Source organism: Peromyscus leucopus, chromosome 17 (assembly GCF_004664715.2).
Source record: "Peromyscus leucopus breed LL Stock chromosome 17, UCI_PerLeu_2.1, whole genome shotgun sequence".
Lineage (NCBI taxonomy): Eukaryota > Metazoa > Chordata > Mammalia > Rodentia > Cricetidae > Peromyscus > Peromyscus leucopus.
In genome coordinates this window covers 46,678,052-46,696,069 of record NC_051077.1, presented here as the reverse complement: position 1 = coordinate 46,696,069, position 18,018 = coordinate 46,678,052, and the positions used below count along the sequence as shown (strand labels likewise).

Sequence of the window (18,018 nt, the reverse complement as noted above, 5' to 3'; positions counted from 1 at the left end):
TTTCCTCCAAAGGTCTATTAGGTCTGTCTCCATGTTATAGGACATTTTCGTTGACTTAAAAAAATGCTTGAAGTGAGCACTGCTCAGGTAAAAAGGGTAGTTTGATACACAAGACTGTGGCTTTTATGGTCTATGATAATCGTACTCTCTTCCAAAAGGACAAGTTCCTATTAAGCTGGCCTCAAACATCATTGCTTCCTCCTACAGAATACAAAAAATACTTTAAAATACTCAAATAGTATACACAATGCATATACTGCTAATTTCTTCAAATTAGTGTTATCTAATTTTATAGTAGTACATATTGAATCCATGCCTTGTATTCCATTATTGTATTTACACACACACACACACACACACACACACACACACACACACATCAGTATATGGCACTTCAATGACCTCTGTGCAGTCATTGCATATTCATCATAAAAATGCTTAATGTAACAGCAGAATTTGATTTTTAAAGTGCTATTAAAAGGATGAGTTTCTTAGAGTTTAGAATTACTTCCACTCTGACTTCTTGCTCTTAGTTTTAGAGACAGGTGAAAAGTCTTCGTATTATTGCGTGAAGAATGAAGGTGATTCTTTACGTCCCAACAACCCTGCTGATATGATACACTCATTTTTGGACATATCATAGATCCTGATGAGGGCTGTGAGACAGGAGGCTAGGACTGCTCAACACTGCAATTGGGAGATTTCCGAGCTCTATCACCCAAAGGCATGATGGCTTGCTATTCTTCCAAGCGCTAAGAATTCTTAATGGACACACAATGCTGACTACTATTATTATTCCCCTTATCTTCTATACTGTCAGGATAAAAATTGACCACTTAGGGCTGGAGGGTTGGGTCTCTGTGGCTAATTTTCACCTTACCTTTATTCCAGTAATTGTTAGTTGGTCCATAAGGGAAGTGTGTTTAGCACATGCGGCTTACAGCGTACCTGACCTTAGTAAATTATGCCTTTTATCGAATTGTTTCTCGCTCTGAGCCCCTGTTCTTATAATTCTCATATTTTCAGATATGTTTTCTTCATTTCTGTAATCTTAGGGTTATTTTACTTTCTTTCTAAAATGATTAAAGTTTTCTGTTACAGGCAATGTTCTTTGCATGCATTTTTGTCTTCATTTCTTTCTGTAATCCTATAACCATTTTGCTTATAATATTAACACTGATATTTTCTTAGAGAATTTCCCTCAGTTAAGTCAGTGAAGTATTTGAGTTCTCTGTTACTATAACAAATATTTCAAACAATCATTTAATGCAGATTAAGAATTTAACTTATGACATTGAGGTTCCAGCGCATGGTCAACTGCCCTCACGGCTTTTGAAATGGTAACAGGGCAGGTCCTCCTAGCAGAAGTGTGTGACAGAGCACACCTGCTGCCCCGAAGAGGGGCTTGGGGTCCTCTTCTATGAGTACCTACGTCTTCAGGATCTGACCATTTTCCAGTAGGAATCCTATGGGATAAAGTCTTTGCCATATGGGACTTTGAGAAAATACTGTACTCTGAACCCTAGGACCAAATAACATAGTAAAGTCATGAAAAATATAAAATGGATATCCTAATTAGTTTTTGAATATTTTGGATGCCTTTTATTAAGTGAGAAGGCCTAGGTGTTCATATACCAATACAAAAATATGAATAATATATGTTCACAAGTTTATGTGTTTCTAATTTTTGTATGCAAAGAGCATACATGTATAATGCATGTGCATATAGACTTATATTTATGTGAAAGTTATAGGGATAGAAGGCCATCCTAATATACTTGTGATTTGATTACTACAAATTTTGAATGGTTTTAACACTTTTAATCTTTAAAATTAACAAAAACCTCTTTCCCATTTCATAAATTTTTGTACTTTTGTGATTTTCCAAGATTCAAGTAGAATATTTTTGTAATTGCACATGCATGTGCACGCAACACACACACACACACACACACACACACACACACACACACACACACACTTCTTACCTAAAATACATTTACAACACATATGATAAGCATTCATTCAGTTTACTCCCACTTTTTCATGGATTCATTTATTCTTCTACCCAGCACACTTCTCATTCAGTGGGCAGTGACACACCCTATCCAATAGCCCAAGCCAGAATGCTAGAGAGATTCTCACTTCTCTTCTTCTTCCTCTCCATTTCTGCACAGTCATCTGGCTCTCGGATTCCTGCTTTCAGTCTGCAGCTGTACAATGCTGCTGTCCAAGTGACATTCAAAATGCAAATCATTCTTCTCACATCTTGAAGACAAAGATAAATTACCCTTTCAAGCTATCTTCTTCCAAACTTGTCCAGTTTCTCTTCTCAGTCTCTTCAAAGGCATTTATGCTATCACCTTGCTTCTCACTGTTTCCTTTTCCCCTTAGACCTATGATGTCATTCCCTTTGGCATCTTAATCCATTGAGAGTGTTGAAAATTGCCAACTCTTTACATCTTCCCAGGTCCATTTTCCCTGCTCTCCAATTCCCCCAATTGCAGAAACACTGACTGTGGCCCTCTTATCTTAATCTCATAACTGTTACTTTACCTGCTAATTCCCACACTAGACTATGAGATCTCCCAGGAACTCATTGATGTTAAAACATGCTGTAAATTAGGTGCTCAATAATATGAATGAATGAACCAGCTTCACTATGTGAAAGCTACTCTATCGGATGTTTCAGACACAGGGAAGAAAATACAAATATAGACTCAAGTAACACTACATGGGAGGGGAATCCCCTGGGGGAACAAATGCAAACATCGTCTCTTGTAGACAGCCTCAAACTTGCTTCCCAGCTGAGGATGACGGAAGCTTTGATCCTCCTGCCTCTCTCACCCATGGTTTAGGTCTACATGCACGTAGGGACATACTTGGTTTTTGTGGGCAGGGCTTCAAGAACGCTAGACAAGCACTTCACTCACTCAGCTATGTATGCAGTCATTAACATCTTTTTTGAGAAACATTTATGATCTAAAAAAAATCCAAACATTTACAATTTGAAGGAAAATGGATAATTTAGAGGCCTTAAGGGACTCTAAGTTGTTAAATAAAATTTTATTATTTAGAGACTTATGCTTTTTATTACTTGAGTAAAACTATAAATTTATTCCTACAAAATTTGGAGAAGGGGAGATTTTGATATTTGTTGGAAATTTTAGATATTTAACAGGACAACTATTTGTTGAAGAATAAATAGTCCATTGTAAGTTTAGCCTCATTATTAAAAGAGACGAGACTATAATTTCTAAAAAATACTCCATTTTATAGTATCAAATTTGAATTTTTATATTGAAGGAGGATGCATATGGAATATCTAATTCAAATATGAGTGGGCCATATGATAATGATTTTTATTTTTAATGTTTGATTTTATTGGAACACTGATCATAATATTTGTCTCTTGGGGGATTTTGCACAATTTTCCAATCCTAACTATTCTGAGATGCTGAGGCAGGAAGATTGCAAATTCAAATCTTTTCTGGCCTCAGAATGAGTTCAAGGCCAGCCTTGCCACTCATTAAAAAATGATACAGCTCAGTGATAGAGTGTTTGCCCTGTGTGCACAAGGGCCCAGGTTCACACTCCAGCACTACAACAAAAATGTATCTCATGATAGTTCATTGTTTTCATTTTCCCAACTATTACTGAAGCAGTCACTGTTGTCCCCACATACACATCCATACTCTCATCCCTCAGTCTTCCTAATTATAAGTGGAAGTATTTAAGGTGTAAACAAAGTCGTGTACTTTCTTTTACCCCAACAAAACAACTGTATGAGATCTGATTAGCAATGTAGGTATTTCTCAGGCAAGAAAACTGGTTGAAAGCTTTTGAAATTTACTGTCATTTTGAGATGACTAAGAAACAAGATTGGAATTAAAATTGTCTTCTCATCCCTGTATTTGTTGTTAATGGACGAGTATTTGAATAAATTGTGCCATCTGTCATTTTTCCCCCAATTCTTTAAATGATGCTATTTTGAGACAGGGTGTCACTCTGTAGCTTAGGCTGGCGTCCAATCCCAGGTACTTTTTCTGCCTCAGGCTCGAGAGAGCTGAGATTGCAGATGTGAGCTACCATACCCAGCCAAAGTTTGATTTCTATATTTGAGCATAAATCAATCAAAGGTGTGGTAGGTCGAGACTGTGAGCAGAAGACAGTGGTGCTTATTGAAAAATAATTTCAAATGCTGAGTAAAGCCTCAGCTGAAAGGCTTTTACATTCTTACATTGCAATCAAGCTGTAATTTAGAGAATGATAATTTCAAAATTATGTTATATTTTGGTTTATATTTTAGGAGAATTTTTTTTTTAGTCAGAACAGTATAGTTTGTATAGATTTGTGGATCATATTTTCTATTGTTTTAATTCTACTGTAGGAAATACAACCTACATTTCATTTTGACTAGTAGAGGCTCTGGCTTGCCATGGAATTTCTATATAGAAAGTGAAGAAATATAATTTTTTCATAAAACACATTCAAATGCCCAATTGTTACTTAATATCTAAACACATCTTTCTTAGAGACATATGGTGTAATACTCACAGAGTCTTCTAGGTCTCCTTGCAACAAAGCATGTCTCAAGGACCCTAGGTTGTTCAGTAACCATATTAAATTGTGTGTTTCTGACCTTGAGCGTGTTCATTTTATTCTATGATTCTTTTTATCTGTCTTGCTCATCAGAAGCAGCATTGCTCACTCCTGCTTTGTTGGGCAAACTCAGTGTCTGTTTTGCTGATGATATAAATATTTATACCATCGCAGACAGGTTTTATAGCCCCGTTTTACATTTTCAGAGTCATTATCTTTCTTTATTTAACACAAGATATGCAGAGTCATTTATAATTGATGGAGCATTTGATGAGATGAGACTTCCCATGCTGAGAGTTGTGCCTGAGATCCAGGGAATGTCTCAGCTTTGAGTGCAGCATCCTTCAGGGGGAAGACATTGTGCTTTCAGATGATTGAATGAAGGTTGTGAAGATGGCTGGCTGAAGTGGGGAAGACATTCTTTTCTTTTCAAGACAGGGTTTCTCTGTGTAACAGTTTTGGCTGTCCTGGAACTCACTCTGTAGACCAGGCTGACCTCGAACTCACAGAGAGCCTCCTGCCTCTGCCTCCCCAGTGCTGGAATTAGACGCATGCACCACCACTGCCCGGCGGGGAAGAAATTCTTAAAGACTCAAATAAATCCATCCAGAATCACAGGGTGCATTGCATGCCCCTTGCAAAAGTTGTGGAAAAACTAATGGAATTGTGTTCATTGGTGTACAGCAAGTCTTGAAACCCTGTAGCTGACAATTTGTAATTTCATGTGATTACCTATTTCCAAAGAATAATACAAACTTAGGAAGAGAAAACTATTTTTAATCACTCTTCTGGAAATCTTTACATATTAGGGAAGAATTGAAAAATAAAAACAGAGAAACTATATTATAGAACATTCTAGAAAATGAGTATTTTCCATGATGATGCTTAAAGATTTATTTATTTTTATTTTAGGTGTATGAGTGTTTTGCCTACATGTATGTGCATGCATATGAGTGCCTGGTACTCACAAAGACCAGAAGAGGACATCAGACCCCATGAACTGCAGTTCAGAGGACTGTGAGCCACAGTGTAGGTGCTGTGGACTTAACCTAGGTCCTCTGCAAGAGTAAACAAGTGTTCTTAATCTTTGAGCCATCATTCCTGTTTCTTCATAATATTTTTTATTATGAATTATTGCATATGACATTTTTATATTATCTTTATTGGATATTTACTAGTTATCATTTAAGAATTTTAAAATATTAACATAATACATAATTTTACTATGAAATTACTATTTAAATTTGCCACAATTCACTGTTAAATATAGACTTCATTCACATTGATTATATTAATAGAAAGTAAAGGAAAGTTTCCATTGGTTCCAGTAACACAAAAGTAGGTCTTTTCCAGCTTGAATGAATGTGGATGTCCTTGAAATTGCCCGCTGTAAGAATGAATGAGAAAAGTTCCCAGAAAGGCAACTTTCTATATGCTAAATTATTTATTGCTTCTTGTATGGTTTTATGGTTATCTTTAGTGACACCAGTAAGCATGTGGAAGTTCTCTAAGAGAGACATAAAAGGAAATTCATTCTGAAGGGTACTCGGTCTGGGGCAGGCATGGTGATGCATGCTGAAGTCCCAGGACTCGGGAGGCTGCAGTTTGAAGGCTTGGCAAAAGAGGTCAGCACTGGTTACAGAAAGAAAATAAGGAAGAAAAAGAAAAGAAACAAAAAATACATATTATTATCTAACACTCTATTTATTGTGTTCATGGCTTTCATAATGATTAGTAAATAATTTCATGCCTTTTCCCCTTCAGCATGTGGAGAAACCCTCCAAGAATCCAGTGGCAACCTTTCCTCCCCAGGATTCCCAAATGGCTACCCTTCCTACACACACTGCATCTGGAGAGTGTCTGTGACCCCAGGAGAAAAGGTAGTCATGCCCTCAGGAGTCCCCTCCAGCCTCCTCTAAGTAAAGCATTTCCTAAGCTTTAAACTATATGTTGCTTATTGTTTATTTACCGTTATTGCTCATTATTATTATTTTGCTATGCTGGAAATTGAACCCAGAGCCTCAGCTGTGCCAGGCACACACTTTACCAATGACGTGCAGCTACAGCTTTCTTTCGTTTTTTATTTATAAGTTGCCCAACCTGTCTTTAAGTCTGTAGTCCAGGCTGGCCTTTAATTCATAATCCCTCTGCCTCAGCCTGTCACACAGCTGAGACTATAGCTGGGATTGCATTATCAGGCACGGCTTTATTTTTGTTTCATTCTTCAACTATTCAATTAAAATGGAAATTGCTCAAATTTGAAGCTTTTGGAAACCTTAATTTAAAATATTTAAAATGCTTTAGAATGGTTGATACATTATAAATCATATAATCAGATGCAATGAAATTCACTTGAAAACCATGAGACATTTAATTCCCATATTTTAAAATGTAAAAAAATAAAAAAGTGTCCACATTAGCCAAGAAGAACTTACAAGGAAAACTAGAAACTACTTGAAACTACAGTCTAGTAAAAATCTTGAATACCAAGCTTATAAAATGCAGCTAAAGCAGTAATTAGCAGGAAATTAACAGAATAAAATGAAAATAAAAATGGCAGAAAGTCTGAACAAAGTTCCAAATAGTAACAGACTTGTTTTCAAAAGGAAAATAGATGAAAAGAGATCAAGAAAGATTGATAATGGAGAAAGACACTTTCTAAAAAGATGATCATAAACACATGATTTGGAAACAAAATGAGCCTAAGTGTGTATTTTGAACATCATGTCCATACTTAAATTGTGCAATTGTGGTTATTTTTTAATATTTTTTTATTTCTTAAAAAAAAAAAACAACAACAAAGAAACCTCAGGATCTAATGGCCTTCATCTGTGACTTACTCCCAATAGTAATTTTCAGAGGACACATAAAGAAAATATCTTATCTACATGGGAGAAAAACCTTTGCATCAACGTTAATATGGACAGTGAAGAAAGGGATTCCTATTTCCCCAAATCAGATGAAACGAGGGCCATAAAATTCCCACTCTAGTTGCGGAAACAAATTCAGATGCTTGTATGTGCACATATATGTACTTGTGTGTCTATACTTACTGTGTAGATACAACCTAGCAATGTGCATTTGACCCAGGGAGTGATTCTATTAATGATTTTAAAACAATAGTAAACCCCAGTCAAAGAAAGCAGAGAAGATGAAGATATTTCCTAATTATTATTACAAATTCCATTCTTATTATGGAAATTTAAAAATTATTTATTTTCAGACAGGTAGAAAATGAAACTATAGTATATTTCCATTTTTTTTTAAAAAAAATATTGACCTTAGGAAATTATAGCCTGCATATTAAGGCAAAAGAATGAAAATAAATATATAAAAATAAAAAAGAAAGTAAGAGTTCTTTGTTATATTAGTCTTGTTAGGTTATTGAATTAAAAATCGGTAAGAAATGGAATCAATGAACTTACTGATTCCTGGATTCTGTGTTAAAAAACAAACTTCATGCCTGTAATTGTCATAATAGTGACTGTTTTATTATTTATTAACATTTAATTTAATAATAATAATTAATTTAATTTAATCACTACAAGTTATTGTTTGAAATTTGTCTCCTTAATTCACACAGAATTACTTAAACATCCCCATTAACTGTTGCATTTTGGCTCTTCCTAGAAATGTTTGGTAATTTTAAGAAATAGCATAGATATGGAGCTGTCCAGGGTCTTATGATAGTCACAACAAAAATTCTTTCAAAAAATACTTATGGAATAAAAATAATTTTTCTCACAAAAAGTTACTGACTCATTACATGAGTGCCCTCATAGTTCATATAGTTATTTGTTCTTTAATTATTACATGTCTGTTGTAATAAGGTTATATGTTTTGGTCACTTTCTATGTAGTTTATTTTAATGAGCCCCATTCCATGTATAAAAACCACACTTACAATTATTTTCTTTGTGGCTTTTTAGGATAGTTTTGCCAAGTATCTTTGGCTGGCCTGGCATTTACTGTGTAGCACAGGCTAGCCTTGATATCATAATAACCCTTTTGCTTACAAATGCTGCAATTATATGTCTGTGTCATCAAAGTGACTATAGTTTTTTTTAAAAGATCTTGTAGAATTTGAAAAGTTTTGGAGCAAGAGTATTAAAATTAATCAAAATACAACAATTACTAACTGGCATTTTCTCCCTCAAATCCTGGTTGAAAGGCCTCATACCTTTAGTTTTCAAAATTAATTCACTGTTCTTATTTAATTACCAATAAAACTGTTTTCCAAAATTTCTCAAGAGAAATCAATATATGACCTTTTATCTTATTTTTCTTTATATTATTTATGATAACAGGTAGATACATTAATTAAATTGTTACAAACAGGCAGTGAAGAATATTAATTCATTTTCAGGAATATGTGATTTTTTTTATACCTTCTGAACTGCTAAGTTTATATCAGTCATTTTGAGAATATAGTTTTTCCAACACAAACAATGGAGACTGCAGTGTCTCTCAAGTCTATTTCATCTTAATCCCAGCACCAGTTACCACATATTTTGGTTATTATTATACTAAAATTATTTTGTCTCATTATTTTTTGCAACCTAAAATTTTTAAGCAGTCCCTTACCTTCTAATTATACAATGTGCTTTCCAGCATTCTTTTCTTATTACTTTCTCTTTTAGTCTTCATTGTATGAAACAGTTTCTGGCTGGTGTGACCTTGGCCAATACCAATATTTATAAAAAATAATCTCTGCTTTAAAAATATACTGTGTTCAATGATGCCTGCAGAATTTTTGTTTCATTGGTCTTTTAAATTGTATGGCTACCATTCTTCACTGTTGTTTTTAGCCTATTTGATAATACAGAGTTGTGCCAGTGTTTACCATTGTTTTGTAATTATCTTAATTGTACTTCAAACGTTTATATTTTTGTTGTCTTCAAGTAAAGTAATCGCAAGTTTTATTTTTTTTAAAATGTTTAGGTCATATTATTGTACATATACATAGACTACTGCATGCTTAGGATATTATATCTTTATGATAGATTTTTCTGATTTTACTTATATAGGTGATTTCTGTCTCTAGTTAGGGTTTAGTGTAAAACTCTGAAGCCAGGCAAGATGGTGGATGCCTTTAATCCCAACATTTGGAGGCAGAGTACAAGGCCAATTTCATCCACGTTGTGAGTTTCAAGACAGCCCAGGTTACATAAAGAGACCCTGACTCAAAGCACAAACAAACAAACAAACAAACAAGTAAATAAATATACAAATAAGTAAAGTGAATTTTAAAACCTTCTGGTCTGATACTGAGACACCTACACTTTCTTTTGACTAATTGCTGGTGTACACATGTTCTGTTTTATGTGGTCAATCATCTTGTAAACTGAGCATTGACATTTTTCCTTACCTGCAATTCTAATTACAGTTATAATTATTGTGATTGTTGCTATTATATCTAGCCTGCACATATATGTGTTCTCCAATTTTGCTTTTCCTTTCTTGATCCTTCTTATATATGAATTGTATGTCTTCCCTCACAACTTTGAGTGTTAAAATCCGTATTCTGTTATTTGATACCTTCCTTTTACCAGCCTTCTTATCTTTCCAAGATTAGATAAATAATATGCCCTCTCCTCTCCAGCCACAACTCTCACTTTCCAATTAACTAGGATTATTTGCATTGCATATATCCCTTTTAAAAAAACATTCTCATGCCTGTTTTTTCCTCATGTTAAAGAAAACTTCAAACAAATCAGGCAATAATTAAAGCAGAACTCCAGAGGTGTTCAAATAAAAATGTTATTAATACTTAATTAAATTTAGAAACAGAAGACCTTACTATACAGCTCAAATAAGCAGAATAATACAGTGTTTTCCAGGATGAAGCTCTGTAGGCTTACAAATGTACAGTTTTCTCCAAATTCATGTAAAAATGTAATACAATTTCAAACAAGTTTTCCAATAAATTTTTGTTGGCTAACTAGACCAATTTTTTTTCCTAAAGTTTATTTAAGACGTGAAATGTTGGCATAAGCAAGGAGACACTGGCCGAAGTGTTAATGGTGTTGAGTGAATTGCATCTGAACCTAGTAGACAGACACAAGGAAGCTTCTCGAATCTAGAGTGTGTGGCATTATCAAGAGAGCCTCTATTATCAATGGACTAACAAAAGGGCAACAGTTATGCCTGATGGCATTGGACACTTATGATATATTCACATGACAAAGAACATTTTTTTTTTCTGAGACACGGTTTCTCTGTGTAGCTTTGTGCCTTTCCTGGAACTCACTTTGCAGAACAGGCTGGCCTCAAACTCAAGAGATCCGCCTTCCTCTGCCTCCCAAGTGCTAGGATTAAAGGCATGTACCACCAACACCCAGACAAAGAACATTTTTAAATAAATTTGAAAAATATTTTTCAATAAATAATCCTGAAATAATGTATAGCAACGTGTAAAATAAGAATTTTATGTAGCATCATATATCATTCTTATGAAGAAAATATGATTCTTTAAATTTACAGAAAAGTACCAAGCACTTGAATTAGAAATTTAAAAAAATCAAACATGTATTATCATACATTTTAAAATACATAAATACAAATTAAAATGGACGCTTACAGCCCAGAAGCTCAAGAGAATGTTAGTGTTATTCAGACACCAGATCTGTTAAACGCCCCCAGTAAAGATGAACATCACAGAAGCACAGGACAGAAGCAGCAGGAACCTGTCTGAGTTACAAGTATGACTATCTACTCATTACCACATGAAGTCCCTGGCTGTCACTATATGAAGGATATGCTCTTTGAACCACAGGGATGTCTCACACCTCACCTCTCAAACCTTCACAGATGGTAGAGAATTATATCATCAGCTGATTAACAGAGTTCAAATTCTAAGGGGACGTAACTGAAGTCATCTCTATGGGGACATTTGGCAACTTGTACTATATTCTAAAAGATGCAATACCTGCATCATCACTAATAAGAGTCTTGGAACATTGATCTGTGTACATTCTGACAGTGAAAAGTTGGAAATGAAATAAGACAAACAAACAGGAATTTGAAGAAAACATTTACAATATAATGAGAAAATGAAATCACAAGTTTAGCATTGTATGTCTAAATGGTTGAACTTTTAAATCACATGCACTAGAAACAAAATCACAGATGAATATCTATAGCTAGAGTTTTTCTGCCTGGCCCACAGTCAGGACAAATCTCTCTTACCCACCAGTCCCACAGCCGCTCAGACCCAACCAAGTAAACACAGAGACTTATGTTGCTTACAAACTTACAAAGCCGTGGCAGACTTCTTGATAACTGTTCTTATATCTTAAGTTAACCCATTTCTATAAATCTATACCTTGCCATGTGGCTCATGGCTTACTGGCATCTTCACATGCTGCTAGTCATGGCCGTGGCTGGCAGTGTCTCTCTCAGCCTTCCACTTCCCAGAATTCTTCTCCTCCTTATCCCACCTATACTTCCTCCTGCCTGACTACTGGCCAATCAGTGTTTTATTTACTAACCAATCAGAGAAACACATTTGCCATAAGTACAGACATTATTCAACCGAGACCATTATTGGGGTCAATGCTGGAGATCAGTAACCTCACCAGGCCAATTCCTCAAGACTGACTTCTGTGTCTCATCCAGAATGATCTCAGCTGAACTGTGTTGCTCCAAAGCCTGAAGCTTAACAGACATGCTTAACAGCAAATGTTCTATTTCTGTCTCACGCTTATATTTTCTGCTTTCTACACACTCTGGATTAAGGTGGCTTTCTATTAAAGTGTTAATGCGCTTCAATACAAGATCAGAATCTTTGTATTATTGTGTATCATGCTACTATGATTTTTTTCTGACATAATTTATTTACATATACATTAGTACAAGATATTGTACATGGAGAAAATAGATAGTTCATTTTAATAATACAATAAGGTCATAATTATGAAATAATGTGAAGATAACTTAATATTATAGGACTACACACTCAGAGTGAGTAGAATGGCAAGTTGGATTTTATTACATTTTCCCATAATCAAAACCAAAGACCATCAGTTCACAACTATGTTCTAAGGATCCAGTTTCCCCAGGTGAAGAGATTTCATTCATTCTAAGCCAGTTCTTGGTGTTTTAATAGTTAAGTATGCACAGTTCAGAATTTAGCTGTGATGACCAGGCAGAAGGCAGTATTGATCTGTCTGTCACTTATAATTGATTGACCTTTGAACAAGGGCAGATTGCTTATGTCTCAGATAGAGTTAGAATAGTCTTCCCCTTCTTTCTGTATAACCCATTTTAAAGCCGTCATTCAAGTGTTCTCCTTTTGCAAACATTTATTTTTAATCATCCATCTGTGCCTTATACATTATGACAAGTCACAGTCCAGCATTTATATTGCCAAAGGCATCATGTAAATTTAGTGACTGTATCTACATTCATTTCTGATTCTATTCAAGTGGATATATATTCCGATATGTAAAATAAAATTTGCTGTCAATAACTTTGCAGTCTTGCAATTCAGTAATATCATTGATAAATGTTGAAAAATAAGAGAGGAAAGCAGATGCAGCTCATTGTGGGTGTATAGTAGCACTCAGATCTCACTGGAGGTCTGAAGGTGACTGACTCGATGCTAGCTTTTCAGAAAGACTGGGATATGGAGAGTTTCAGGGAATGGGAAAGGGGCAGCAGGCATCTGGGCAGACCTGTGTGCACCTCGAGGAATGGATCCTAACACAAGACAGCTTTTTCAGGGCACAAAAGAACTCACAACCAGTATTTCTTTAGTTAGGAATAAACGTGTCTGAGATCATAAATGGTAGCCAGCAAAGGGCCATCAGAGTCCTTGAATCTCTGACACTCATGAACTGATGGTAGCCAAGCTTTACTAAAATGCACGTGGCCACATAGCACAGCAAAACACTGGAGAAACATCAAAGTAAAAACCAAAGGGCACTAAATTCTGAAGCTACTGTGTCATCTAGGAAACAAAGAATAACACTTTTCCATGTAAAAGTGTGAAGGGAAGGCAGCCGTTTTAGGGATTGCACAGTATGTAGAAGTTATCATTTCACTAGCTAAAGAAGTGAAGTGGATGGTGGTGAAAGAGATGTGTAAAACATACATATAATACCAGGCAGTGTGAGATCAAAAACTTAAAACGCAAATACTATTATGCAGTTTTAAGAAGAAGAAGAATTGCTTTAATAACCCAATCCCCACTCCCTTCCGCATCTGCCATTTAATTGACTTTAAAGGGATATTTGACTACCTGGGGAAACCTGAACTGTATGGGGAAAAACTTCAATGAAGATCTCAAGGTCTCTCATCCATTCTTAGGTTCTTTTACATCCCTCACTGTCATTGGTTGGTTTTCTTATGAAACTTAAAATTTATGTTTTTTTTTTAATGTTTCACAGCATTGTTGGCTTGTGACAAATGAGCTGATGTTTTCCTTTCTTTACACTTCTTTTCTTTCCTTTTTGTTTTCTGCCGAAAATAGATTCTTCTCTCATACAGTACATCCTGACCATAGTTTCCCACCCCCTACTCCTTCCAGCTCCCTGCCACCTCCCCTCTCCCTGGATCCACTCCCCCTCCATTTTCCTTCAGAAATTAACAGGCCTCCAAGAGACAACAACTAAACATGACAAAAAATAAATAAATAAATAAATAAATAAAAAAAAAAACTACATTAAGAAGGGCAAAAACATTCACACAGAGGCTGGATAATACAACCCAACAGGAGGAAGAGAGTCCTAAGAGCAGGCAAAAGAGTCAGAGATGCAATGGCTTCTACACTTAGGAGTCCCACAAACACACCCAGCGAGCAGCCTCTGCAGAGAGGTCAAGGTGCAGACCCTGGGCTTGCCACTTCATTCTCTGTGAGCCCATATGTGCCCTGCTTATTTACTTAGGTGGGCCGCGTTCTCCTGATGTCCCCCAATTGCTCTATTCCTACAATCTTTCCTCCCCCTCTTCTGTGGGTTTCCCAGTTCTCCAAGGGGAGGGCCTTATGGAAACCTCCAATTTAGACTGTTTCTTGAGCTGTGGGTCTCTGTATCCTCTCCTATCTGCTGCTGGGGGAAACCTCTCTGATGACAACTGGACAGGGCACCAAATATGAGTAGAGCAGAGTATCACTAGGAATAACTTTATTGATATTTTTTTAGAATAGTTATGTTTGATGCTGCCCTTGCTTTTAAAGCTTATGTTATGATGGGTGCTTGAGTGTTCACAATGATGATGATACACACGTGAACATTTCACAGAGCTTTAGGGTTGCCTAGTTCTATTAACTTCACAACCTTCAATTGAAACTTTGCAATTTAGTTATGCAAATGAAAACTTGATCTGATGACATCCTTTTCAAAAGTTTTATTCAACATCTGTAAGTTTAACTGAACTGAAAATCTGAGAATCTAAGGCTTGAACTTGTACCCCAGTTTCTTGATGTACTATGAAGAATAGCTTCTAATTTCAGGAGAAGATAGAATATTTCCCCTGCACTATAAAGCCAGTTTTATCTGAATTTAATCTTAATAGTCAATAGCTTCTGTAATTACAAGGACATGCAGTAGATAGTCTTACCTTTCATTTCTGACAATACAGTGCTCAAACTGAACAGACAATGGTGTAGAAAATGGTTACAATTACTTATTTATTTATGAAAATACACTGCAGACAGAATTTGCCCATAGAATACAGTTTATTGATTTGATCTGTGACTTCTGAATTTTATTGCTAAGAAAAATCATGTAGTCAACAAACACAGTGCATTAGATTTCCCTAGGCTTCCTCTGGCCAGAGTCCAGTAATCTATTTTATCCTGTTGCTTTTGATTCTAATATCTTTCTCCCCAAAAGCCATTTAATAACATTGACTAAATGGGTTAGGTTCCCTCTCTTTATCTCTCAAAAGTGTAAATGCTGTTGTAATTGGCTTTTTAACAGTGCTATGGAATTTGTGTAAGTGGTCAGTGTTGTCTTGAGTGTGATGAATTCATTCATCCTTGCTCTGGAGGCTTGCAGATATTCAGACTCTTGAGCAGCTCATCTGCCTTTCTTCAAGGCTTCACTCCACAGCCTGTCAAACAGAGTCTTTAATGAGCAAACTCAGCTGCAATGGTATCACTTCAACTTTGCAAATGAAACTCCTCACAGACCAGGAAACCTGAGAACTTCCTTTGGCTTTCTTTCTCCATCCTGAGCTCCGAAGGAGCTGTAATTAATTTCAAATTGATGCTTGTTACCACCAAGAGTGAAATGGTTATTCTAATTCAGCTCTCATTTATCATTCTTTAAAAGATGCAATATGTATACATAACCAGCATAATACAAAGCAAACCAGTATTTACCAAGTGCTTTTGATTTGTAATTCAACCATGGCTTCTTCTAGCAGCATTAGTTAAAGGCCCAGATGTATAGTCATAACCCTAAGATTTGATTTTAGAAAACCTATCTTTATTACATTTTCTACTTCTAAAGGATTCTGTGTTTCGTATTAGTGTCAGGCCGGTTTTGTTCCTCCACGGTGCTTGGTTCTTAAACTAGAAGATTAAAAACAAGATAGGAAACTCTTCTGTTGGGAATTATCCCCTGTTCAGCTCTGTGTGTGTGTGAGGGGGATCTTTGTGTGTGTGGGGGGGGGGGGAGCAGAGCATTCTAAGATCTCACATATTAACTGTTAGTGGTCCAAGCACATCATTTTCAGTATGGAGTGAAAGTTGATGATAAATGTACTTCCAATTTAGCTGATTTCTTTTCCTCATCGAGCGGGGAATTAAAACAATTTGCACATGATTATAAAATTTCCTATTGAATTTAAGAGAGGCCACACAGGAACCTCAGTTATCTCCTTGTGTCTCCACTCTACATCTCATAGCGGAGTTCTCACGGGGTCCTGCAGAATGAAAGCTGTCGGGGATAATTGCAGTATAAAGAAATTACCAGTCCCCTCTCATTCTGCTTTAGTAGGCACAAGTGAGACACAAGTTAAGGTGGGAAGTCCAGAAATTATTCTCCAGCTGTACCTGAAGAACAGTCTGAGGTTGTGTGGTGTAGAATATGCTTTGGGACGTGGCTCGAATAATTCGGAAATAAGACCGTTTTATAATCAAATATAGAGAGTGAATGAAAGAGGAAGAAAAGGATGATCAGGACTTTGCTCTTGGACATTTGAGGATATTAAAAAAAAGTTCTGAAAATATTTGGGTTAATAGAGCTGATTAAAGGAAAAGGAAAATGAGAGAAAGGGAGGGGACGTGCAAATTGGGAAAATTAAAAACCAAAGGGTGAGTTTATTAAAACCAAGTTATGTCAGGAAATGGATTACATCTTTGAAACACATTTCCACTGCCTCATTCTGGGGAGATTTTTATCATTTTGTAAACAAAAATGACAGATGAGCTAGCTATGTAGACCATTGAAACCAACTTTGTGGTAAAATTTCCTCAGTGATCATTATGGTACCTAGACATAAGATGCATAAGGCTTATTTAGAGGAACCTTGAATCTTCACACTGCAAAGATGTGAGCTCACGGTGTGTTTTGACTATAATTAGTGCTTGATTTTCTCTTTTTGTTGTATATGTGTGTGATGTATATGGGTGTGTGCACATGTGTTCACATGTATATGAGAAGAGGCATGAGCATATTCATATGTGCGCTTGCATGTGGAAGCCAAAGGTTAATGTCGGGTTTCTTCCTTCATTGTCCTCTAGCTTACCAGTTGGATAATCTATCTAGTCAGCTTGGTCAAAATGTTCCCTGTCTTTGTATCCCAGGAATCCCTAGGATGACAGGTGGGCTGCCATGGCTGCCTGGCATTTAAGTGAGTACTGGGGCCCAAACTCCAGTCCTCATGGTTTTGCTGCAAGTTCTTTATCCAACGTGCTAACCCCCTAGCCCAGTGAGTGTTTTTCTTCCTTTCTTTCCTTCATTTATTTTTCTCTAAAATAGTTGTCTTAATTGCCTTTTGATTTATAGAAGTAGGATTTTTAAATATTATAGCGTTCAAATTTCAATTTCTTAAAAGAGTGTCATTACTTTCTATAGTGGTTGTACCAATTTACATTCCCATCAGTATACAAAGTTTCTTTTTTTCGCCACATTTATATATATTCTTTTTGTCTGATGGTTTCTGTCTTTCTGAAAGAGTTATTCTAAGAGGTGTAACATGGTGCCTCACTCTGGTTTTAATTTGCATTTCTTGGATGATTAGTGCTATGAGCATTCCTTAATATTTATTTTTTATTGAAAATAGATTTTTTCATACAACATACTCTGATCACGGTTTTTCCTCCCCAAACTCTCAGACCTTACCCACTTCCCCACCCACCCCAATCCACACCCTTTCCCCTTCTCTCTCATCAGAATATGACAGACATTTAATATTGATATTAATAATAATAAAATGAGAAAGGAGAGGCACATATATTTTTATCAGA

General features: G+C 35.9%; 1 protein-coding gene across 1 annotated transcript in view; it reads left to right on the top strand.

The window, feature by feature from the left end:
• Tll1 (tolloid like 1) overlaps positions 1-18,018 on the top strand; it is a 184,168-nt gene that overhangs the window by 113,490 nt on the left and 52,660 nt on the right. The window contains exon 9 of the mRNA XM_028881029.2: positions 6,367-6,482. Within this exon, the coding sequence (XP_028736862.1) occupies positions 6,367-6,482 (116 nt within the window). The remainder of the gene's footprint in view (positions 1-6,366; positions 6,483-18,018) is intronic.